At 59.4% G+C, this 25,928-nt stretch overlaps 1 protein-coding gene across 7 annotated transcripts in view; it reads right to left on the bottom strand.

Moving 5' to 3' along the window:
- The window catches only part of Nfatc1 (nuclear factor of activated T cells 1), a 99,237-nt gene that overhangs the window by 49,636 nt on the left and 23,673 nt on the right, over positions 1-25,928 (bottom strand). For 4 of the 7 annotated variants that reach the window (XM_048806678.1, XM_048806682.1, XM_048806681.1 and 1 more), the window contains 4 exons: positions 22,216-22,375; positions 6,932-7,188; positions 5,335-5,507; positions 3,425-3,565 (listed from right to left, as the gene is read on the bottom strand). In XM_048806678.1, the coding sequence (XP_048662635.1) occupies positions 3,425-3,565; positions 5,335-5,507; positions 6,932-7,188; positions 22,216-22,375 (731 nt within the window). The remainder of the gene's footprint in view (positions 1-3,424; positions 3,566-5,334; positions 5,508-6,931; positions 7,189-22,215; positions 22,376-25,928) is intronic. The other 3 variants (XM_048806680.1, XM_015499594.2, XM_015499595.2) reach the window with 1 other exon arrangement.

The following is a 25,928-nucleotide window of genomic DNA, read 5'->3' as shown; positions in this document are numbered from 1 at the left end:
GTGTGCTGCTCCCTCGGCTGGTCTCCCAACAGAGAGCACGCTGCACCTCCTGGGGCACCCGCATCTCCACTCATCAGTGAGCTTACTGTGCCGAATGTGACACGGCCACACACACGCCCAGCGCAGTGGCCTGAGAGGCACGGCCGTCCTCATACACACACACACACACACACACACACACACACACACATGCCCAGTGCAGTGTCCTGAGAGGCACGGCCGTCCTCAGGGGCAGCGGCTGGACCCTCATTTGCACTGTGCACGGGCAGCATCTGTTGCTGGTGGCCTCGGCATCAGCAGGCTTTCTGACTTGACCGGGGGCTTACAGGTGACTGCCCAGGCTGCACCCCACCTCTCGGCTTCTTGGAGCATTCTCCACTGACTTTTGTCACCAGAAAACACCCTCTGGTGCAGAGGCACAAGCCCTTGGCCTAAACCCTGAAGACAGGCTTATTCAAACCCAAGCCTTTTGCACGACACAGACAGAGACCTAGGAGAGCCACAGCTATGTGCCCCGGCTTTGCCATGGGCAGCCAGAGCCACTCCGTGCCCCACTGAGCACACTGTCCGTAGGAAGGGCCCATGTCTGGGTGTGAGGGCCCTTCCCAGCTGCTGAAGGCAGCAAGAGGGTGAAGGACAGGTGGAGCTTGCTCTTGCATGCCACCCTGCCTGCAGCCCCCACTGAGCCCTGGGGGCCGCAGCGCCCAGCCCGCTGGCCAAGGGCAGGGAGCCACTCTGTTAAACACGTACAAGCTCTGGGCTGTGGCACTGTGGGCCAGCCTGGTCAGAACACAGGGGCTGCTGGCAAGGCGGGCCACAGTGGCCTGTCTGGCCCGGAGAGGCTGTGCTCCGTCCCAACCCTGACCAAGGCCAAGACCTAGATGAGGCAGTGTTCACGACACCACAACCAGCTGTGCTCTGGGAACGCGGAGAGCAGGGCAGACGGGACGGCCTCTGGGGATGCCAGCGGCACCTGCCCCCTCGCAGCTCCCTGGTCTCGTTCTGCCACTAGCAACAGTTTAAGATCAGAACTTTGAAATGGACCTGATGCCTCATCAGAAGACAGGTGAGAACTGTGTTTTTGAGTTTAGTGGTTTCTCAAAAAATTAAAAAAAAAACAACAAACTAGGAAATCTCATCACCAGGGTACAGAGAGGAGTCACAGTGACTCATAGGTGCCCTGGGAAGAGCTGGGGTGACAGCTGCTGTCTGGGAAGCTGAATGCTGGGGAGACTACATGGATACTGGCCCCTTCTTTTGAAGACACAATTTGCACATGTCCGTGTACACAGATGAGCACCCATGTGGGCGCTGACTAGCTGCAGCATGCTCGTGGCCATAAGCTCACAGTGCCGTGTGCATTGATGTGACAACTATGCATTTACTGCATGCCTTCTGTATACCAGACACTGGATACTGCTGCAGAGAGTGGGCAGCTGCAGAGCCAGCTGCTCTAGGCAGGGAGGGCAGATGGTGCCTGTCAGCTGGCCTTGAGCCTGAGGTGTCACGAGCGGCTTTCCTGAGGCAGCCACTGTGCTGAGCTGTGAGGACAGGAAGAGCCAGCGAAGGTGGGAAGGGCTGCCAATGGGGGAGGTTGATGGGGGGGACACTCATGACCCTAAGCTCTGCACACCAAGTGGCAGGTGACCACACCTCACCACCACCCTGTACAATGGGCTCTGACTAACTGGAGAATGCTGGCTGCCGACGGCGGACCTCACGGCACCGACCCCCTTTGCAGCTCCAGTCAGAGTGTCTGCACAGAGACAGCCCCCCGCCGCCCCGCCAGGCCTCTCCTGGCCTGAAGAGCTGTCAACGAGGAAGACGCCCCCGGAGCACAGGAGCCCGGCCTCACGACTGCGCAGGCACCCAGGTTTCCTTGAGGTATCCTTGCACAAACCTCAGTGCAGAGAGCACAACGTTGGCTCTCACGCTCCTGCCAGAGAGGCCCGAAGCACACCACAGCTGGCCTCCTGCGGAGAGGGCCGGGCAGTGCGGTCCTCGCCGCCACACCTAGTTGGCTGTTCTCTATAATTTCAGAAGTATTTTTCAATTACGTGCATGATTGCAGAGGCAAGCCAGGTTGGAGGCGAGAGCTCTCCAAGCCCGTGTTGATTGAAGTGCTTAAGTTTCCTGCAAACTGTACAAAATCAAGACCCCATTGTGGAGACCAAAAGCTTCAGTGGCTGTCAGTGATTAGCCTAAGTGCAGGACTGGCCACCCTCGTGAAAATTCCAGTTGGTAAATGTGAAAAGGGCAAAGCCACCAAGCTACTGGCCTTGTGTGGGTGCCTGGGTGGGGCGGTGTCCTAAGGAAAAGTCCTGGGGAGAGGGAGAAGGTGCCCAGGAGGGACTGATCTTAGCCCAGGACCCAGTTCCAAAACAACACTCAGAACTGTCTGTTAGACAGTGGGGTCCACAGGCCTCTGCCCGGGGCCTCTCCCTGTGACAGTGGGGTCCACAGGCTTCTGCCCGTGGCCCTGGTGGAAGCCGGGCCCTGTGGCCACGCACCCTGGTCCTCATCTGTCAGAGACACGCCCATGAGGCTTGTCCATCCTTCTTTGAAACCCACGTCAATGAACACAGGCTCTTCATCTTTGGCCAGCAGCAGCCCCTGCCCAGCCCCTCTGGTCAACACAGTGCCTCAGACCGCAGGCCCTTCCTACAGCCAGCCGAGTTCCTGACCCCGGGACAGCAGCCGTGGCAGGCCACCCAGCATGCTGGCCCCAGGAAAAGGCGACTCCCGGGACACCTCACTCCTGCCTTAAGGCTGCACCAGAGGGCAGCAGTGCTGAGCCGGGGCCGGCGTGAGCACCGAGCCGCCGAGCTGAGGGTACCCCACTTCGCTTGGGGTGGCCTAGGCCTCTGGAACTGTGGGCCTGGGGATCTCACACACACCACACACACACGTGGCCACGGCACGGAAGGTCCCCAGCAACGGAGAAGAAGCCGCAGTTCTAGTCTGTAGCACCCACACGATGGCCACCAAGGTCAGCAAGCCGGCCTACTCATGACCACCCTGCTGCCAGCTCCAAGGAGGCCTCAGGAGCTCTCCCAGGCAGCAGGGAGAGGGGTTCCATGGCACGTGGCCAATGGGGGGAGGATGGGGAAGTGCTGGCCAGCAGTCACGGAGGCCCCGGCCCCGGGAACCCCCTCCAGAGGACCCACAGCGCAGCAAGCAGCCGAGAGGGAGATCTGCCCCAGGCCTGCGTTGGTCCTGGCAGCAGGATCAGTAAGGACAGCTGGAGGACTCCAGACGTCCACTGGTACCTCCTCCAGCAAACAGCTCCCTGAGACCCTGTGGACACGCAGGGCTGTCCCACACGCACACGGAGCACACGTGGCGGGCCTGTGCCTGCCGAGCAGGAGCCCACGCCCACCAGTGCCCCAGGCAGGAAACCCTGGTGGCTGTCCTAAGGACCCACCTGGCGCCTTCTCCACGAAGACAACCTTGGAGTCCTGCAGGAAGTTGTGGCCTGACAGGACCATCTTCTTCCCCCCGCCGACCGGGCAGCTGTCCATACTCTGCTTCTCCACGAGGGGCAGCTCCTGGGCCGAGCGCTGGGCTGCATGGGTGAGAGGACAGTGAGAATGGCCCCCAGGGAAACTGCCATCCGACCACCCCAGGGCTGCCCGACCCTGGTCTGAGATGGGTCTCCCACCACATGACATGGAGGACAGAGGGTGCCCGGCTCTAACTGCAGCCTTCCACGATCACTGCCAATTCTCAGAATTCTACATCTTGTGTAAAAATAGGACACTGCCCTCAGCACCTGGACGCTGTTCACCTGACCCCAGTGCTGGCCCTGGCCCTCTGTGAGCTGGCCTCGGCCTGAGCTGGAGGACCCCCGCGGTGGGTGGGAGAAAGGGCAGGCAGCCAGGAGGCTTCGCTCTGTGACTGAGGCGAGGGGCGGGGGGCCGAGAGCAGGGCTGGTTGGCTGGAGGTCCAGGTGGGTGGCCAGGAGTGGACCCCAGGAGGCCTCGTGCAGAGGAGCTAGAGAGTTTCTGAGTCAGCCACACGGAGGGGGAGTGCCTTCCTGGTGGGGAGGCTGCCTTTTAGGTGACACGGGCAGAGAGGTAGAGAAGGCAGCAGATGACATGGGGACCAAGGGTGACAAAGCCTGGCTGCCCCCCCCCGTGAGCCCAGACCCGCCCAGGACGCCACGGGGCTCCAGGAAGCAGGGAATGGTGGGAAGACAGGCTGGTGCAGAGGGTTCTGCGCAGAGCTGACCAGGACCTCACTGCTGACCCAGAGTCAGCCCGGCAGACAGAGGGGAAGGCTGCAGACTGCCACTGCCCTCCCTAGCCGCCTCTGGCTGGCTGCCAGCCACTGTGCCCAAGATCAGGCAGCACACAGGCCACACAGGGACCAGAGGCACAGAAGCCTGTGGCACCAGAAAGATGAATGTCTACATGGTTTCTACCCTTTACGCCTGGGGCTGGGGTGAGCACGCACCTAATGTGTGTGAAGTCCTGGGTTGTAACCCAGCACTGCACGCATACACACACACATGCACACTCACATGCACACACACTCACACGTGCTCATACACCCACACATGCACACTTGTTTGCACTCTCACACTTGTGCACACACACATTTACACCCCCCACACACACACTCTCACACATGCACACTCACACTCACACATTCACACACGCTAACACATGTGCACACACACACTCACACATAAAAACTTACACATGCTCATACTCTCACACATGCACGCTCACACACATACACACTCACATGCAAACACACTCACACATACACACTCACACATGCTCATACACTCACACGCACACACTCATTTGCACTCTCACACTTATGCACACACATATTTACACCCCCCCCACTCTCACACATGCACACTCACACACACTCACTCACACATTCACACACACTCACACATTTACACTCACACACACACATTCAGGTTTGCTCAGTCGGATGGACTGCAGTGCCAAAACCTTTGCTCAAGTTTCCAGATCGGGAAGTGGAGTATACTCGGGGGGCAGTGCTCCTCGCAGCGTGCCAGGCTGACTTTCTGCTCTACTCTGCCCTGCAGGACGGGGTCAGAAAAGCCAGGGTCCCAGGTGGCTCTGCATCCCCCGGCTGTCCAGGGGCGTGCAGCTCAGAGGGACCGCCCCCCGGTGCACAGAGAGCTGGTCTGGGCGGCAGGGAGCAGGTATTCCCTGGAGCACGTGCTAACCCAGACACAGCAATGGGGCTGCGCTCCAGGTCCACACCAGGTGAGGGAGACAGGCAGAGGCCAGCGCCTGGGCCAGACTCTCTTGACCTGTGCCTGAGGGACATGCCCTGCAGTCTACTCACAGCACTCAATGGGGTTCGAGGCGACCTGCAGGGACAGCGTCCGGCCGCTGGGCTGTGGCACGTGCACTCGGAAGACCAGCCGCACTCTGGTGTTCTTCCTGCCTATGTCTGTCTCCCCTTTCCGCAGCTCGATGTCTGAGTTTCTGAGCTTCAGAATCCCAGCGCAGTCAATGCTGCCCAAACAAAAGGTCACTTGACACCCGAACTTGAACCGCCCAGCCTCCCATGCCCAGCCCACCCACTGGGGCCTGGCGAGCTCTGCCCCTCCTTGTGAGTGGCCCTGCCCCACCTCCCCAGGACAGGCAGCAAACGAAGGCCCTCGCCCAGAGCAGGACGGGATCAGGTAGTGAGGCAGCCACACGGATGTGCCTGCCACCCCGGCCCGGGCCGGCCAGGACCTTCCCAGACGCCCTGGGCTCCCGTTCTGCCACAGCAGACATCCAGGAGCAGCCCTGGAAAGAGCCCCATGACCTGCCACCTTCCCCCTCGCGTCCCCAGCTGTCCTGGAAGCTGCGAGGAACACGTGAGGCCTGTCCCGAACACCCTGTCTCTCCGGAAACCTTCTCCTGGAGGCTGTCTCCTTGGTGATTCGCGTGTCTGGGCCCCAGTACTGAGCGCCACGTTCAGACTCTCCAACAACAAAAGCCAAGACTTCTTCCTCCACCAGCTAAGAGAGCAGGCACTCAAGCCTGGGTGGCGGGCCACGGAACCCACGCATCAGCACCAGCAGCGCAAGGGTACTGCGGGCCGTGTTGGGGAAGGAGGGCAGCAGGTCCAGCCGCACATACCTTGGCAGCACGAACCTCTCCCCACCGTCTGGCCCTGACCATCCCTGGGAAACAGATTCAGGATGAAGCCGCCGGTGAATCCCCGCAGATACAGGCAAAGCCATGGTGGTGGGAAGGCTCTCCCTCGGTTTTGACTTGAGGGTTTATAAGTCATAAATAGCATAACCAGACCCTCACAAAGCCTTGCGCCAGCAGCCCCCGCCTCACTCTCTACTCCCTACTCAGCCCCTCGGCTCACCACACAAGCCTCCTCACTGCCCAAGGGATGCCCAAGCACTCCTGTCCTTGACCTTTGCGTGGGCCCCTGAGGGCCCTGGATGGCCCACCCCCTCTGTGTGTCAGCTCTCTGCTAGACTCACGTGGCCAGAGGTGCTGCCCCTGAGCTGCAGCAAAGGCACCGGGTCCCCACTCCTGCCCCATCCCCTATCCCTGCACATCTCATCACCACCCGCCCTGTGCGCGTCCATCTGTGTCCACTGCTCCCGAGTGGGCGCACTCAGCCCTCCCAGCAGGAGCTGTGCGCCTGCATCTCCCTCCTACATCTGCTTCCCGCAGCGCAGCCGGGTCTGACTGCACCTCAGAGTAGCCACAGCAGCAGGTTAGTCCCTCACTGTCAGACATGGGCCCTCTTCACTCCTCAAATGTTTGCATTTCGACTTTCCTTTAATTTGCCCTGCTATACTCAGAAATAAATAGGAGTCATGTTTAGGAGCTAACTGGAGACCCTGGGGAGTTCTCACAGCTGTGCAGTGGAGACTTATTCTAGGTGCCAACATGCACAGGGGCCGAAACCCTAGAAAGACACAAACCCCGGCCATGACTGTTTGTGAGGCTTGCTGGGCCCCGAGCGCCAGGCCACGTACATGGCTCTCATGTTGTTTTCCGGCAGCAGCGGGATCTCCAGGACCTTGGTGTTGCACAGGAGGGCCTCGTGGCTGGTGGTGGAGACGGTCTTCCCCGTGATGCGGTGGACCTGGTAGAAGGCGTGGGGCCGTAGCAGGCGGTCGTCCGCCGTCCCGATGAACAGCTGCAGCGTGAGCGGCTCGTTCTCCAGGTAGCCGTGCAGCTGGCAAGAAAACAGACTCTTCCTGAGACTGGGCGCGGAGCCGCGGGAGGCTCCAAGGAGGAAGGAGGCGGGGGGGCTCAGGTCTAGCCGCCACCCTCCGTTCCTGTGACCCACACAGGTGCCTTCTAAGGTTGTGCTCGGAAAGCATCCCATTGTCCTGGACACAGGTCAGGCTGCGAGCATGCCCACCCCCATTTTCACACACACAACACATGTGCACACGTGTGTTCACACACAGCTGCACACATGTACACCACTCAGGCCGCATGCTCATGTGCTTCTGAGTCAACCACCGCAATGCTCCTGTGGGCATCCTCTGCCCAGGCAACACCGGTGGCCTGCAGGGGCCGCTTGTCTTCTCAGCCCCACGGCCTTCCCACAGGGTCGCAGAGGTTCTGAGGAGGCAGAGGCTGTGTGAGGGAGGCAGGCTCGCTCGGCTCCCCCGGGGACCAGGCCTGTCCTGCCTTCAGCTAACTGGAGCTGGGCACACACACATCCTGCTTTTGCAACAAACAGTGCATGGAACCAGGCCAGCGTGCTGTGCCTCACCTCCCCCTCAGGCAGCTGCGGCCACATGGCCGGGACACAGGCCAGCTGTGGTCAGATCAGCAGGCCATTGGCAGCCAGGGGCAGACCCCACATGGCAGAATGCCCACGACATTCCCATCATCCCTGCACTCAGCAGAGCCACTGGTACCGCGAGGCCTCAAGAGCACCGGACCCAGGACCCACGTGCCTGGAGGGAGACGTGGCCCTGAGCAGGCCCAGGGCAGCCAGATGCACCTGCCAGGTTGGCAACAAGTCCAGGTCACACTGCAGCAGGAGCCCACGTCTGGGTCTGTGTGCTGAATACCAGTTCCCTTCGGGGTAAGTGACCAGAGCTTGGGAGGCAGGGGTGGGCTGCTGGACCCATGTCACAGGCTCATCCAGGCCTCCCTGGGCTCCGCATGGCTCCCCGACAGCTAGTCAGCCATCGTGGAACCACCTGCTCTGCTCTAGCACCACCCCTCCACCCCCAGCAAGGCCACCCCTCCACCACCAGCGGCCACCCCTCCACCACCAGCCCGGCCACCCCTCCACCACCAGCGTGACTGTTCAGAGGAGGTCCACCAGGAAGAGGACCTCCCGTCTACAAGGCAAGCGCCAGAAGACAGGTGGCCATGCCAAGTTCCTCCGCCAGGCAGCCCCACGCGGAGCATCCTTCTGAACCCACACACGGGGCCAGGTATTAGGGAGACACAACAGGAGGTCCTATGGGCTCAGCTGCCCGGCACTGGGCTGCTCCATCCATGAGCTCATCTTGCTCCTCACACGTTCTCAAGTTCCCTGCACATGGTCACTGAGACGCGAGGCGAGCAGCAGAGTCACGCTGTGTTGCCCAGGTGAATCGGGGTCGTGTGGAAACCCTGTGCATGCTCCTGAGTGGGGCAGAAGACCCAGTCTGCCCTGGGGGGTGGCCCAGACTAGAGCCAGCAACCTTGGGCAGGCCCCTGCAGGGCTCGGTGTGGCTGCCCCCAGGCAGGTCAGTGCCCTAGAGGACGCAGGGGATGATCCCAGCCCCCAACCACACAGGATCTCGGATGTAAGCAGCCCTGGGGTCCGGTGGCCTTGGCAGGCACCTCTGCCTGGCCCCCAGCAGTCCGCAGCCACTCCACCCAGAGTCCCCCAGAGCTGAATACCCACAGCCATGCTGGCCACACGCCACAGAGGCCAAGGGGAGACCTCACGCACGTAGGAGTGGGGCCCTGGGCCTGGGGTGAGCCGTGAGCTCCCTCTCCCTGCTGGCCCCAGCCTCCTCCGGGTCACTGATCCGTGGCTAGTTAGCCGTGGGCGGCTGAGCCAGGAGAGGACAGGAAGGACAACTGAAAAGTGGCAGCCTGCTCTGACAGTCGAGCCCGCAGGCCTGGAAGACGGGCCCGGTGTGTGGACACCCCAGCCACATACACCCCCCGGGGAAGCCACGGGTCACATCACACCCCCAGAGGAAGCCCGGACCTCCCTCACCACCTGGACCCACAGTGCCCCCTCACCCAGGGCCAACATCAAGACCCTCGCAGGGAAAGCTTCCCAGGGCTGGTCAAAGGGGCAGGAAACTGAGGCCAGAACGAGAGCCCAGACCTCCTCAGAGCCCTGATTCGGGGGGCCCCACAGCCCCTCTCCTGGAGGAGGCCCACACTTCCCTGAGACCCTAGTGCGGCTGGAGGGCCAGAGGACGCCAACCCTCGCCTCTCTGAGAGGACCCACTCTCCCTTGAGAGGGTCCCCTTTCTCCTTTCCTGTCCTTCCTAATAAAGCCATGTCTGCCACCCTGAGCAACTGACCTGAAGCCTTCCTGGCCTGACCCAGGGTGGTGGGGAGGGGCTTGTGCTGCCGCAGCTCTGGGGCAGACCTGAGCCTTGGAGCAGTCACCCCGGTCACCCCGGTCACCACGGGCCATCCTGCCCTGGCTCAGCCCCGAGCCTGCCTCTGAGACAGGGGGCTGTGGTCAGCATGAGGCCTGGGGGTAGGCGGCAGAGTGGCCAGGAGGCTGGATGGGGGAACAGAGGTGAAGGATGGAGACGCACAGGTGAGCTGGGGAGCCACTAGGAGTCTGCACCTGTCTGGAAGCACCACCAGGGCTTGGGAGGGCAAAGCGCCACGAGTGAGTGGGGCTTGGGGGAAGAAGCAAAACCCAGCCCAGAGACTATCCAGGAATGCTCAGGGAGGAAAGGGAGTGGCTGAAGATGAGCCGCTGCAGGGCCACTCAGCCCGCCCCCGGCCGCTTGACTTCAGCAGAACTCACCCTCCGGGGCTGGTCGGATTTCATGCCAACTGGGGGACCACAGTGAGCTTTAGAAATGGGGGCAGAGAATCGGCCCGGCGGTCAGCTGCTGCTGCAGTGGATGCCGGCCTTTCACGAGGTGCTAGCCCCTCAGGTGTCCTTCACACAGACATCAGAGCCGCAGCTCTGGCTGGACGCTTGCCAGGCCAGGCCTCCGGAGGGGCCAAGGCATCGTGACTGTTGTTACCCCCTCTGAACTGTCAGCACATGGCACGGGGCCAGCTCTGACACTGCACAAGATAAAAGGAGCCCGGGCTGAGATCACAGTTCAGACAGGTCCAGCCGCATCCTCTCCTTCAACCATGGGTCCCTGGGCCACCACCGCAGCAGGAAACGTGCGCTCTGTGAAACCAAAGGCTGAAAGGGCACAGGCAGAGCCGCTCCTCAGGCACAGAGGTGCTCCAGGAGGCTGCTACTGGGGCTTCCACAGGGGGCACGCTTCCCGCAGGGTCTGCCCTCCACGCCGCCCCAGTGCAGGCTCAGGAGAGCTTGGTCCTCTGTCCCTGGAGTCACATCTAGGGATGACAGTCACCAGTGACTCTGAAGTGGAAGCCAAAGCAGGCAGTGGCTGGCTGAGGGCTAGCCCTAAGTTCGACCATCTTGCTAAGGAGTTTATTTACCCAAGTTTCTATTTCCCTAACATCCAGCCCAGTGAGTGCCCTGGGAGGCCTCAGCCCAAGACCATCTTCCTCCCCAACCCAATTGAGACCATCACGAGCCCTCAGGGAGTCATGTTTAAGAGTGCAAAGTGGCTGCAAGACCCCTCCTGATCTCATTCCATCTATCCCATGTCCACTGCATAGCTTGGACCAGCAGGAACTGACCCTGGAAACCTGATAGCCAGACTCCATCACTGTCCTGAGTTCCTCAAGTGGGAGTCCAGACATTTATAAACCCAAGGGCTCAGGAAGGAGTCCTCAGCTGCTACCCACTGCCCAGCACTCAGGATCCAGATTCACCGTGAGTGAGCAGTACGGGCATCAGCCCTGCCTGGTTCACCCTGCAGGCCGACATGGAGACCTGGGACCCAGGACAGAAGCCCTTGTGGGTGGCTGCTCATGTGCCAGGGCCAGGACAGGAAATAGTTGTCCACAGCCCTCTGCTGTGGGGTTGGTGGGCAATCGCCCACTCTTTCAGCCTGCACCAGTCTCCCTGATGACATGCCTGCAGGACGCCATGGCTCTGGGCACGAGAGCTGGGCTGCACAGATGCGCACTAGCCATGTGGCTGGGGTGACCAGCTCCCTGGCCACAGTTCCACTGTTTCTGGGCGGCACTCCTGTGTGCTCGGCTCGTGGCTAGAAGGGAACCTGGCTGGGGAGCCTTGTTCCCTGGTTCAGCAGGAGATGCGGGCTGGCATCATCTCTCATCTCTGTGATGTGTCACAGTGTCCGTGGGCCCATCACTTCCCAACGATGCCTTCTGTACAAAAGGCTGTGTGGAGGGTGCTGACACGAGGCCCCAGGCCCCTGTGAGAGCTGTGGTTACTGCCAGTGGGGCCAAAGCACAGGGTGTTCTCTCCCCATCTGCTCTGTCCACTGAGTACCCAACCTGCTGAGCACACGAATGGCATGCAGATCAGAGGGGCCTGACCCACAGGGACAAGATGCCCCACCTGACCCCCAGGCCTTTCTCCTGCATGAAAGTGGGAGTCTCTACAACAGTATCCAGTGGGGCTGGAGGACCTGTCACCCAGGCTGCAGGACTCTCAGGCAGCCATGCTAGCTGTGTCCACTTAGAAACTTGCTAGGAAACCCTTCCTCTGTTGGACTCACTCAGCTGTTTTACAGTGCAGGGAGGAAAAAGGAAAGCAGAGACTCAGAGACAAATTGTGCCTCTTAGTATTCCATTTTGAGAAATGTAACACAAGAACAAATAAATGAGTCTTAGACCAAAATCCTCTTGGTGGGCAAGGCTCAGGGCAGCCTGCGGCTCCAGCCTGGCCTGGTGGGGACAGATAACTTTAAAATGACAATTCAAGACTCCCCAGGGTCCCTGCCACAGCAGCTCTCTGATGGCGCCTGCAAAGTTGGGGTATGAGTTGATGCTTTAGAAAACGTGCCATTACAGTGGAAATGGGGACGCCCAGGTCTAGCCTGGAAGGTGAGCATCTATTATTCAAAACGTGAGGCTCATTTTAGGAGAGAGACGTGGGCTTCTTCACAGGCCCTGCTGCACGGGTCTCCTGCCTCTGGCACACAGCGACATCTGTCAGAATCGTGTTTGCAGAGCTGCCTGTCACAACAGTGGCCTCTCTGCTTCACCTAAACTAAACAAAACGAGCCATTCTGTCCCCAGGTGTGAGAGCCCTGAGTGTCCTGTGCCCGGGTGTCTGCTTTTAGCTCCTGTGCAAACCTCAGCACTTACACAGCGAGGTGACAGGCAAACAGGACACATTTATTCTGCCAAGCCTGGTGCCATCTGCAGTGAGGGGCGGCATGGAACTAACAAGGCAGTTAACTGATGGAAACTTAGCTGGACACGCTAGTGTGAGTCTTCCTCCAAGACCCCGCACAGTTGTGCTCATTGGTTTAAAGGGAAACTGTGTATTTAAGATCCAGAGGTAATATTTGCACTTCCCAATACCCAGAAGGTGTGCAGGGAGGGAAAATCCAGCTCACTTCCACTTTTTTTTTTTTGGTGGTACTGGGAACCAAACCTGGGGGCTTGATTCACTATTTTTAACCCCCAACCCCCCACTGAACTAATTTAAGAGCTCCTCTGTGCTGTACCCACACTGTCCCAAATTAGGTTTAAGTGCCGACTCCTCATTATGCACAATGCAGACGGGACGCAGTTCTGCACCTGATGACAGCCTGGTCCTTCCATGGCGCTCTGCTCGCCCTCTTCCAGGAACTGCAGCAACTGGGCTCCCCGAACCCTGGCTGCAGTGCTGGGGCCAGGCCCTCCTGTCCTCGCACTCCGTAGCCCACTGTGTGGGTGCTCTGTGGCCAGCTGAACAAGACCACCCAGACAAGTGATGCACCGAGGAACTGATCTCGGTGCTCCAGGTGCACGCAGGGCACACCTTGTGGGACCAAGAGAGAACCAGAGAGGACCACCCAAGACGGGTCTGCCTCCGCAGCACCTTCCAGTACTGTTCCCAGGAGGACTAACGGACAGCTCCACTCCACTGACAGAGACCCAAAGGGTGTCGACAGAGACCTGCACAGTCTGCACTCCTGCCTGAATCATCCAGAGCACCTGGCAGGTGACCCCAGGAATCCTCTGAGTCATCACTGTGAGATGTGGGGACCCAGCTCTGCTGCACAGTGCCAGGTGGGGGCTCAGAGGTGGTAGTAGTGGGCTCTCAGCGGTGAGACGGGTCTCATGCAGGATGGAGAAAGTGCCCTCTGCTTTCAGGGTGTTGCATGTGTATGTGTTTGCCCATGTGCACACATGTGCTAGGCAACTTAACTTATGTGGGGGGTGTGCATGTTCATACATGTGTGCACCATGTGTGTCACATGTGCATATGTGTGCAAGAGTGAATGTGCTTGTGGATGTGTGTTTGAGCGTGAGTGTGCTTGTGTGTGGCAGTGCGCATGCATATGCAAGTGAGTGGCTTGTGTGTCAACGTGTGCGTATGCAAGTGAGTGGCTCGTGTGTCAGCATATGTGTATGCAAATGAGTGGCTTGTGTGCGAGTGTGTGTGCAAGTGTACTGTGTGTGTCAGTGTGTGTGTGTGTTTGGAAATGGGTGCATTTGTTTTTGTGTGTATAAGAACATGTGCGATGAGCCACCAGCAATGCTGTTATTTTACCCAGAATTTATATGTGGTATGAACTCATGTGCACAGACAAACCGGGTCTGCTGCAGTCACACGGATCAAGGGCTCGCAGGGGAGCACAAGTGGTGAGCCTGCAGGGATTGGCGGGCTCCACGACACACAGCTGCAGGGAGGACACGCGAGCTCACGGGCCTTCAGAAGGAAGGCTGCTCCGACTCCTGGTCCCTCTGTAGGAAGTCTCTGCCTTTCGGAGGGGGTTGGAGATGGGATGAGCACCACCACAGTTAAAAGCTTGGCCACCCAGAGGCTGCCTGTGCTGGTGATGTCCACCAAGCCACCGGAGGACTTCCTTCCACCAGTCCAGTCCTCCCACCTGTGGGGGCTGAAGCCTTCCAGGGCCTCTAATAATTGACTGTTCAGCTTATTCCGAGAGCTCTGGGGGCTGGGGTGCGGCTCAGTGGTAGAGGGCTTTTCCAGCATGTGTGAGACCCTCAGTTCAGTCCCAGCATCTCACACAAAACTCTGCGTTTCATTTCATTCCATTCCAGGTGGAGCGAGCCTTAGACACACCTGACACACAGATGGCCTCGAGGCCTGCATCACCACTTCTGGGCCAGCCTCCCACCCACCATGTCCCCTCCCCACTGGCCTCCCAGATCTGGTGCAGTTTCTGACCTGAGGGTCATCCTGGTGCTCCTGAAGGAGCCCTGCTGCCCAGCTTCCAAACAGCAGGCCAGTGGCCCAGCCACCCTCCTGGCCTGCAGCTGAGAGGTTTGAAATGCTGCTCCCTGGCCTCTCCAGGGACCTGCAGCTCCCCTCTGGCTCGGCCGCCCACACAGTTGCTTTGAATGCTGGGCCTCTTAGAGTTAAAGACCAGACCTGCTTTGTTCTCGGGTCCTGGCAAAGTCAGTCCCAGCGCCAGCAGGGGACACCTTTCCCAGGGCATTTGTGTTCCGTCAGGCTGGAGGCAGGGAGCTCAAGAGCACAAGATCAGGGTCCTGACACCCACACACCCTTGTCCTGTCGAGACCTCAGACCTCCACCAGATGCCGATCCCATGACATGGCTTGGTGCTGCAAGCAAAGGCAGAACCCAGAGGAACAAAAGCTCATGAATAAAGATCAGATAGTGCGAAGGTACGGGTCAGGGCAGGAGCACCGCACCTGGTGATGGCCCCCGAGCTGCCGCCATCACGCCCTCCTCTACAAGGAAGGGCTGCGATCCAAGGAGGTCTAGTCTTGTTCACTGGCTCTGTACCTCGGGTTTCTCCAGAGGCTGCCACTTTCCCAGCCCCTCAACCCCGATCTGTGGAAACATCACTCAGCCAGGGCGCCCCGGGAGGAGCCCTGGTGCCCCTCACCCAGCACTCTGGGGATCTTCCTGAGAATGTACCCATCTGTACCTGTGCATGGAGCACCAAGGGGACCATGGCACAGGGCCGACTCCTGCCAGGGCTGAGGTGGAGAGGCTGAGGAGCGAAGGAAGAGCCACACCCTGGGCAAAGCTCAGCCAGGGCGCGTCCCTCCATGGCTCAGTTCTCAGCCCCTCGCATTGACCAGGGGAACCTGAGCAAGGCTGGGGAGTTGTGCAGGCCTCAGGGTCCTGGGGCTCCGGGCAGGTGGAACAGTGGCTGGTCCACCCCACCTGGAAGCCTCCCTGGGGGCAGGGATGCAGGTCCCTGGGCCGGCCTACGTGTGGGCAGCCTCTTCCGCCCCCACCAAAGGCAACCAAGCTCCAGCTAGGGGCCAGCAGGCGGCCAGGCCTCCCGACCAACACAGACTCCTCTGCCAGCAGCGCCCGGGACCCAGCAGGCACAGAAGCAGGAGGGAGCATCAGGAGGGAGGGACGGCGGGAGCCTTGGACTGAGGAAGGCTCTGCACTGAAGCTCTGCATCCACATCTCTAACTAACAACACGCAGAGAAGCCCCCTTCTGCCTAGCAAAGAGTGATCCAGAGACAGAGCCCTCGGGGCCCACCAGGGAGGTCCACTGCAGGTTCTGGAACCTCCCCATGCCAGGAGCCAGGGGCCCACGGCCTGTGGCGTGAGGACCTACCCTCCCTGGGCAACAGGACCCACTCAGGACTGCACAGCTCTTCTCTGAGGGGCACAGAAAGGAGTCCAAGAGCTGGCAGGGCAGGCCCGACAATGTGGGAAAGGGCACCTGCTCCTCTGCCCCTGAAAGACCCCCAGGCTCCAGGGTGACTCCCCGCCAACTCCCCACACACAGGACAGAGCTGCTGCAGGGCGGCTGGCCCCATGTGCAGCGAGCCGTGAGGGATGCCCAGGCACTCAGGGAGGCCAGCTCCTGACCCCCACGGCCCTGAGCAGGGCCGTCACTGCAGAGCTGGCCTGCAGCAGGTATCCTTGTCTTTCTTGGGACTGGACCCTCTGAGGTCCTAATGGGGCACAGTTTGGTGGGTTCACTTGCACAGAGGGAAGGGATTGGCAGCATGACAAGTGTCCACAGTGTGAGCAGAGGAAGCCCTCAGAGTCCCCAAGGATGGCGAGGAGGGGCTAGGAACAAGGAGGGGAGGGACTGCAGGCACTTAGGCTCAGAAAGGACTCCCTGTGTTGGCACTGCCATGCCACCCAGGCTCTGTCACATCATGGGGACCTCGGCCCATGGTCTGACTGCCCTCTCCCTGCCCACGAGGTGCTGCTGAGGAAGCCCAACACCACAGCCAGTGAGGCAACTGTCCACCTCGGCAGAGCCAGTTGCCATGTGCACTGACGCAGAGAAAGGGCCTCCGTCCACACACAGGAGTCCAGTGTTCTCCCTTGGGGGGCAGATGCTGATGATGAGCCCATTTGGCCAAGCCTGGCACAGGCCAGAGGGTGCTGGCCACGCCCAGCAACCCCTGGCAGCCTGGAAGGAGCCACAAAACAGGTTCAGAAGAATGCCCCCTGCAGGCCATGCAAGACAGCACTCTCCACAACACAGCTTCGCGCCCACAGGACAAACTCTTTACGCCTAACAGCTGTCCACGGGCAGACGGTGCCCCTGAGGCTGCCAGAGGTTCTCGGAGGAACCCTTGCAAGAGCCCCTGCAGGGCGGCCCAGGGAGGCCACAGTTCCACATGGAAGAAGCCTGCACATGGCACAAGAGAGGGCCAGCTGGGGACGTCCCTGCTGTGGCCTTCACTCAGATGCTGACTCTCATCTGGGCCCAGAGAAGCTGCCTGTCCCACTGACACGAAGCAGGGTTGCGGGGCGTTGAGGGGTCCCAGTGGGCCTGCACCCACACCCCCACTCAGAAACCACCTGGAGAGGGTTCTGCCCTCAGAGAAGACTCAGGAAAACCACCCACAGTGTGTGGACGTTTCAGGGTTAAGGAAAGTCATTAGCAAGGTCTGCACTCAGTCGGGCTCATTCTCGACTCTCTTGGTGCTCCAGAGTTTGGAGGTTTGGCTGAGGACACGGGCTGGGACCCATGCTCTGGACGGGGCTCCGTGCCCAGCTCTGCGTGGACTCTGCTGCGAGGCAGGTTCTGGCAGTGAGGACCTCAGCTCATCTCCACATCCCCCTCTGGGACAAGGTGTGTCTGGAAGCCATGCTGGGAGCCCTCTGGACCACCTGCCTTCCCAGGCGTTACTGCTGCCCATGGTGATGGCGTGGACTTGGTGAGAGCTGCCACTGGACCGTCCCTGGCACCTGGTGCACTGCTGTGGGACACTGGGGCTTTGCTCCTGGGAGGAGCAGGACAGGGAACCATGCATTTTGGGGTGACCAGGGTCTTCCTCACAGCACTTTTGGGTATCTGTCCATATTCGTGGGTACGATCCAACACTGGTACTGAGCGGTGTGGGCAGAGGGGACCAAGGCACCTCTACGAACCCTTGACTTTGTGCCCGTGGGGGGGCGGGAGGGTGCTACACTCACCCTGAACCTCCTGCAAGAGGAGAGGCCGTCCAGGGGCTGAGCCCAGTCCACAGAAGCAACCCACTGTGGGCCGCAGGCTTGCCCACAGCAGGGTGAGGCTGCGTCTTCCTGTCCACAGGGCATCTCGGCTGGGGAGCCCCCCGGGCTGGGCTGGAGCAGACCAAGGCCACTGGCTCCCGGCATGCACTCTCCCTGGGCCCTTGTGAAGCCCTGGCTCACTCGTCCTGTCTGGCGCACAGAGACACCTGACAGAAGTGGAGCGAGGCTCAGGCAGAGCAGGCCCGTGGCCACTGACCCACAGGGAGTACTCGAGAGCCTGCTCTGGGCCTAGGGAAAGGCGCTGCCTGCAATGCCCAGTGACTGAGAGTCACCCGACTCAGACGCCAAAGTGACCGATCCAAGAACAAGGGCACCTTCTGGGGGGCCTCATCCCTTGATTGTCTGCTGCTGGGTTTCTGGTATGACAGGGAAAGTGTCTGCCATGGCCTTGGGGGCAAAATTGGCCTTAAAACCAAGAAGCCTGAGGAAATTTCCCAGGACCACAAGGGCCTGGTGGCCCCACCTATCCCCTACGCTCGGGGCACCAGCAGGACGCCTCTGCCTGGTCCCCGACACCTTGCCCACCCCCAGTGCTCCCCGATCCTCAGCACCCTCTCCTGCTGTGCATACCCCGAGTGCATACCTCATACCCACAGATGGGAACTCCCAGGGTCTCTGCCCGCAACCTGCCCTGGCCTTGCCTGCTGCTGATATTTTTGTTTTGTTTTGTTTTGTTCTGTTGGTGCTGGGGATTGATCCCAGGGTGTTCTACCACTGAGCTGCGCCCGGCCCTTTTTATTTTTTATTTTGAGACAGGGTCTTGCTAAGTTGCCCAGGCTGGTCTGGACCTTGTGGTCCTCCTGCCTCAGCCTCTAGAGGCACTGGGATCACAGGCAGGAACCGCTGTGCCCAGCTCTGTGGCTGATTCAGACCCTCCACGGGCCAGGCAGGAGCTATGGGCCACGGTTAACCGAGGAGTTATGAACTATGAACCTAAAATGCCAGGTCCTGGGTGCTTTTCACTTCAGTGGTTAATTATTCAGGCACAGCAGCCTCCCGTGCAGGCCAGATGCTATCAGCAAGCTATTCTGGTGATTGGTAAACGGAGCTGGATTCTGTGGGTCCAGGTCAGTAGACTCCCTCCGGGCAGAGCTCTACCTGCCTGCAGGGCAGAGCCTTGCAGAGGCCCCAGAGGCCTCCACAGGCCTCTAGGACGTGCTCCCTAGGACGCAACCTCAGGAGAGCTGGGGTTCCTCAGCTCCTCTCACTGCAGCCGGGACAGACAAGGAGAACTGACGACCAGAAGCTAGCCCAAGACAGGAGGTCCCTCAGGTTCCTCCAGAGTCCCAGACAGTCCTTTTGGATGGCCTGAACCAGGCGTCTTCTTTGTGGAGGAAAAGGCCTGTTGAAGGTCCAGGTGAGCCCACAGGCCTCCCTCCTTGCCCAAGGCCAGGCAGACCCAGGGCCTCACCTCCCACAGCCAGTGGCTGCTAGATTGCTACAAGGACAGGTCCATGGGAGGACAGGAGTGATGCAGTCCCTGGCGAAGGGCACAGCCCTGTGAGCATGGCACACTGCCACAGGAAGGCCCCTAGACTAAGGGCAGGGGTCCTGTACTCGCACCCACCAGGGCTCAGTGGGACTCCGTAGCCTCGAGGAACGTCGGGTGAGGACAGGTGCAGCGCCCTGCCCTATCTGAAGCACTGCCACCTCTGGCCCCCACCGGGTGGGGCTGAGCACCTGGCCTCCTGCAGTAGGGAGAGGATGCTGGGGTGAGCCACGTCCACACCTGCCCTGGCATCAGAGACAGGGTCCCCTCTGCTCTTCTCCTGTCTTCCTCTCGGGCTCTGCCGGGGGTTTGCATTCTGCATACCATGGGCTTTGGTTTTTATGGACAGATTTTTTAAAACATAAAGAAAGTAAGATTGGAGTATACCCAGAAGGGAGCGGAATTTTTAATATGCCAAGGTGCCAAGGTGCATGGTGGATCTGAATGGTCACAGCAGCAGAGGTGACCACTGACCACGAGATGGCTTACGGGCTGCTGTGCCCCAACATGGGATCTGTGGCCACAATGCTGCGTGCCCAGCTCTGAGAGCAAGAGGAGGCTGAGGGTCAGGGCTGCAGGGCTGAGGGATGTGCCAAAGTAACTCAACAGTACAGAAGGAAACTGTGGTCCCCGAGCGTTCATGGCAACAGAGAGTTTTCTATTTTAGTATGTTTTGTAATTATGTACAAACTCTATTTTTACCCAATTTGTGGTCCACCGACCAAGAAAGAAAATAAAGCCCCCCACCCCCATCTCTTGCTGCTTGCCCCATGCCCGCACAGATGTGGGTTCATCCTGCACGGGCACACAGAAAGCTCTCCCAGCACTGATTTGTCACCATGAGAAATGCCAACAGAACTGGCATTTCCTTTTCTTCAGGAGGCAGGGGCCTGGGGGACCATTGTGCTGAAACACCACCAGCCTGCCCTGATTTGCCGCTCTCCACCAACATGTACAATTAGTTTTAGATAATTGTGAGGATTCACTTTAAAGACACTTTAAATGACCGTTTCGATTTCACAATCCTCCCAAATGTCTCAGTTGCTCAACATTGTCCGTGATGGTAGCTGGGGCCGGTGGACAGCCTGGGAGCCCTGCCTGGGTGCTGGCAGTGGCATGGTGTGCGGTGCAGCCAGGCACCTCTGGAGCCCTGAGCAGACGTGGGAAGGGGTCCGTGAGCTCTCCACCCACCAACATTTCATCCTCCAAAGAACAGCATCACGACCACCACCCATCAACCGCCGTGCACAGCAAGCTCTGACCTGACCCTCTGCCTTCACACCGAGCTCAGGCTCACGTCCCCCAGCTCCGCGGCCACTGCCCCCTCAGCTCTCGGCCAGTGCCCCTCCCTGATATGATTTAGAACAAACGGGGGTGCTCAGCCATGGTTTCTCCACTGCTTGTCTCCATGCCTCCTCCTCTAACAGACTCATTTCCTCTCCTTTTTAATATGTTTTCCATTCAGCAATAATGCACTTCCATTCAGTGAAAACGTAGCCAGACGGGGAGGTAAATGCCTGTCGTTATTTAGCACAACTGAACACGCGCATTATCTGACCTGCTTCCACCTGAGAAGGTGGAGGCTTAAAATGTCAGCCGGCTGCTGTGTGCTGATGTCTCCTGCATTTTCTCACGTCAAGCAGCTAACAGAGTGGGTATTAATTGGCGTCAAGCACACGGGCCACAAATATCACCTTAACACCATCTGTGAGCACGGCTAAAGTGCTTTGCTTCTGCGCCTCGCCCGCTAATTCCAGGCGGTTGATTGCCGCGTTGGCAAACAGCCATTTGTCTCCACGTGCTCCTGCCCTCGCAGGCTTTTTATTTACCTAAATGGAATAAAATAGAAATACAGGGTGCCTACCGAGCTCCCCCTCTGGCTGGCATCATTCCCCAAATCATAGGGAATGTGTGATGCTTTGTGATGTTGGGGCACTGGAGAAAAAGGCTCTCCAAGGCTCCGTGTGGCTGGAGCCCTGTGAGATGTCCTGTACGGCAGCAGCAGCACCCTGAGAGCTGAGCCTCGGAGCACACAGGCACAGCTGGGGGGTGCTGGCCCCTCCACAGCCACCAGGATTCAATCAATGTCCAGCAGAGGAGAGACTAGCTTGGGTCTCACACCGTCCCTCTTGGCCACCACATGCCTCCCTGGCTGTCACTGCTGGACACTCTAAGTCTGTGGCAACTGGATGCTTCCTTTGCCAAGATGTTAATCAGGCAAGGAAGTGCCACCAGAGCCACACAGGGAGAGCCTGGCCCTGCAGGGACCCTGCTACAGGTTGTCCCCTCGCCAGCTCCCTCAGATGTGGCCCAGCAGGCGGGTGAGAACAGCCTCCCTGGGTCCAGGGCCAGCAGCCCAGCACCTGCATCGCCAACAAAAGCCAGGTGAGAAGGTGACCAGGCACTTCTGCAGAATCCTGCAGAATCTTCAGCAAGGAGAGAGCAGAGCCATGAAAGTCACCACCCCTAGTGGCGTCCTGGTAGCTCGCCGTGATCGTATAGTGGTTAGTACTCTGCGTTGTGGCCGCAGCAACCTCGGTTCGAAAGTCACCACCCCATGTGTCCAAGCGCATGCAGAGGTCTGCTGGGCACGCTGTCAAGCAGCCCCCTGTGCGACTGTGCACGCTCGGAGCACAGGGGGCTCGGCACGGGTCTCCCCTCCTAAAGGCAACACAGCTTCTCCTCCCCAGCCGCAGTGCTGGGCACCAGCCGCAGGCGTGGCACAGTCAGCCTGCCGTCAGGAGGGCTGGGCCGGGAGGTGGGGGAGGTAAGTGCACTTTGACTTTCAGTATTTCATTTACAAGGGGCTTATTGGGACACAAGGCCACATAAGTCAAGGGCATCTCCACTGAAGAGACAATGGGACTTCTCCACTTACTATACGTGAAATTCAGCAGAACTGGGTGGGAGGCAATGATTTTCTAAAACCCGAGGGGGAAAAGCCCGGTTAGCAGCTGTCCCAAGGCTGCCCGCTGGATGCAGGAGCACCAATGTCCGCACCGAGCCATACCTGTACAATGGGGTGTCCTCCGGCCGACGCCTTCACGGCCCCCCGGCTGCCTTCCGTCTCATAGTGAGCTCTGTGGTGGGACTTGGGCTGCACCTCAATCCGCAGCTCATACGGGCCCGAGTGGGATGGCAGCTGCCAGTCAAGGGCAGGCAGAGATGGGCTGAAAAGGAGCAGAGGCGGTTGGTTACCACGCAGGGAACCCAGTCAGTGTCCCTCACCACCACCAGCAAGAGCTGTTTGACACTCCTGATAACAGAGGGTCCTGCTCACCGAGAGCCTTGAGACCAGAGAGGCACGAGCCCGGCACAGGAGGACACACAGCCGAGGTGAGCCAGTGCTCTGGAACCTCCGCCCTGTGGGGTAGGAGTGGAGAGCACCCGGGGCCACACAGCCCCGCCCTGTACACCTTGGCCACAGCCGGCCCTGGAGGCCACCCTAGCCTCTCTGGGGCCCCAGCCCTGGGGGTGACTGCCCAGGGCACTTCCTGGGGACCACCACATTACAGACGACTGCCAGCAGACCCAGGATGGGGACAGATTGCACTGCCCGCTGCGTCCTCCCTGCTCCTGCCCGATGCTGCCCTGTGATCAGAGTCTAAGGTGCTGTGAGAAGTCCTGGAAGCTCAGGAAGGGACACTGTGTTTGTCACCATGTGGGCACAGCCTGGGCCACCACGACAGGAATGTGACCCTGAAATGCAGGGCCACAGGCACACTGAGAATCTGTAGCCCACACAGAAATACCCCCCACCACCTGAGCCAGGGCTGCGATGGCCTCTGTGGCTTCAGGGGACCTCGACAGCAGTCAGGGCACTGCCCTGACGCGGGAAGCACTGTGATGCCTTCAGCAGCTTGTGGCCAGGCTAGCGGCTGTTTCCTGTGTTGGGTGATCACGTCATGTGCCCCGTTTCCGCCGTTTCCAGCAGGCTGCCGGGCGGAAGGAAGAGTGGCTCAGCAGAGCTCGGCCAGGAGCGGAGAAGGCCTCTGCGCAAGGTCGCTCCACGGTCCGTGGGGAGTTCAGGGCAGAGCACCTGCTGCTGGGGAGGGGGGCGGCTCTGGCCAGCAGAGAGGCCCACAGATTCTTAGTGCAGGAGGATTCGCTGGCCATCACCCCTGCCCCCTGAGCAGCAAACGGCACAGGTGTTGGGCACCGAGCATGCAAAGGGTGCACTGCCCACAGGGTACCCCTCAGCCCCGTGTCCAGGGCACCAGCTCTACTTGTGTCATATACACAGGCACGAGCAAGCTTTGATCTAGACAGAAAGACTGCCTTTGGCTACAGAAAGCAAAGATATTCTCAGGGAAAAGAAATGGGCTACACCCGCCTCCCAGGAAACTAAAACAAGAGAGAGAGGGTGACAGACACAGAGGAAGGACAGACAGACAGACACACACACCGGGGGGGGGGGGGTAGGCAGGAGGGAGAGGGGTGCGCCAGGCTGCCCTGGGAAAGGCAGGGGCTTCCTGAAGGTGAAGGCTTCTGGACCCTCCCCGACTCCTACGTGAGAAGGACTCTGTGAGCAGATTTACACGGCAGTGTGCCAACAGCTTACAGTCGGGGGCTTACAAAATAAAGACTGTAATATAGACAGTTAAGGTTGTTGGTTCTGGTTGGAAACTTTCAGCATGAATCTGGCAGCTCACCAAAAACAAAACAAAACAAAACAAAAACAAAAAAAATGCAAACCTGCACTCCCGAGACTGGAGAGAAGAGAGGTGGGCAGCCACCCGTCTGCGGCCCTCTTGGGGTCTACCGCGCCCAGCTCTGTACCACCAGAACACTGACCAGCATGGTCAGCACTGCTGAAGGCCTGAGCTCAGGACGGACCGTAACAGCGAACTTCAGACTCGCCTTAGACTTAATTTGTCTTTTAAAAAGTCTCAGGGAACACTGAGCAGGTGCCGAGGCCCACTTGGTCCATGCTGAAGGAAACATCTGAGGCCACCACCCACAGGCACATAAGGCCACTGGTCACACTGTCATCTGAGCCACTACTGCAGTTGGGGGAGATCCGTATCTCTACAAGAGAGATGCCTCTGTTTTCACTAAACAGCACATGCCACGGCGTAACTGGCTTTTCTTTTAAAAGATCACTTTGTGAGCATTTTGGCATTTTGATGAAAAACAGAATCATTACGTGAATGTGATTTACAAGTTCTCAGTAACACTCATTATTTACAATAATGGTCAGTGCTCTGTTGTTGAACCTTGGGTTGTTCCCAGAGCTTTGCTCTTATAAACACCAGTGATATGAATATCTGCATAATTAAATCAGGGAGCCCCTCTGAGCCCAAGGCTCCTGACGCAGCCCCTGCCCTGCCCGCACCATGAAGCCCCGCCCCCCTGCAAGTGGGCACCACAGGGGTCCCAGTGGGCTTGACTCTCTGCCAACACTACGCCCCAGAAGGGGCCCCCTGTGCTGCTGTCCACCTCTTCTTACTACACTTACACACTTGCAAAACTGAAAACCACATGCGGTGCATGAATAACAGATATAAGTAAGATAAATATGTCTGATTCACAGGTGATAAAAGTCCTGGAAATACCTGGACCTACTCAAGATGCCACTTCCCACGGGCTGAAGGCTGGTCTCCCCCCCCAACAGAGGGGCTGACTGTCCAGAGGCAGTGGACAGGCCATTTGAGGTAGCAGCCACTGTCACCAGGTGTGACAAGTATCTGTTACCCTTCTCTGGCCTCCTCAGAAGGTCACTTATAAAGCACGATCTCGTGACTGCATAGACTGGATGTGGGCCTCATAAACTCATGCAATCGTCGGACCTCATGAGATACAACACAGTAATAAAACACATGTAGATCTGAAAGCGAACATTCTTCGCAAGCAATTTTTCCTCAATTCTGTGAGTTCTGAAGGCCTCGGGCTGGCAAAACAGTGTGGCTCCCAGCTTTCCTGTTCCCAGGGACAAGAAGGGTGGGCTCCGGGCTGTCGGGACGAGGGCGGGCTGCCGAGCCAGCAGTGCAGGCAGGAGCAGTCTGACCACTGCCCTGCTGAGACCCCCTCTCTGAGAAAGTCCTCAGCCTCCTGGTGCGAAGCCTGGGGGAGGGATGTCTGAACCCGGGGTGCACAGGGCAGGGCCATGCCCTCGGGGTCCACACCAGAGAGCACAGTGGCCTCACACCCCTTTCCCACCCACTCTGGGCGCACTGCTGGCTGCCCCGAGCTCCTGGCACCGTGGCCAGGAGGCCCCCTCAGGCCTCCGCAAGCCCCGCCAGCACCAGCCTCCGAGAGGCACAGGGAGTCACTGTGGGTGGGGTCCCAGCTCTCCCCCTGCCCCCAGGCCAAGCTCATGCCAGCACAGAAGGGCTCTCGTGCCTAGTCTTGTGGAGGAAGCCCCACTGTGTCCCTGCTCTCTGCGCGTTACTCTTGTCCTTCCACCGGCACGGAAGGGCTGGGACCCGGAGCAAGTCAAGGCAGGGGGAAGCAGGGACCATAGGCACTGCTGCCCCAGAATGCAAGGTCATCTCCAGGACGACGGGCCACTACCCAGGGCGTCCGAGTCCATACTCACCTTGCCCTCTCGGGCCTAGCCGCCAAGCCTCTGGGGAGGGGCCCCTCCCCTTCCCGAGTGGGGTGGCCCACCCGCCGGCCACACAGCCCAGGGCTCAGGTTTCTGCACCAGTGCCGTGGCCCACCACCTCCTGGTTCAAAACGAGGTCATTCAGACCTTCCATCAGGACAGACTGTGAAGCTAGA

The sequence above is a fragment of the Marmota marmota genome, unplaced genomic scaffold (assembly GCF_001458135.2).
Source record: "Marmota marmota marmota unplaced genomic scaffold, marMar, whole genome shotgun sequence".
Lineage (NCBI taxonomy): Eukaryota > Metazoa > Chordata > Mammalia > Rodentia > Sciuridae > Marmota > Marmota marmota.
The sequence above is the reverse complement of the archived record's forward strand: the minus strand, read 5'-3'. Positions and strand labels throughout refer to the sequence as shown.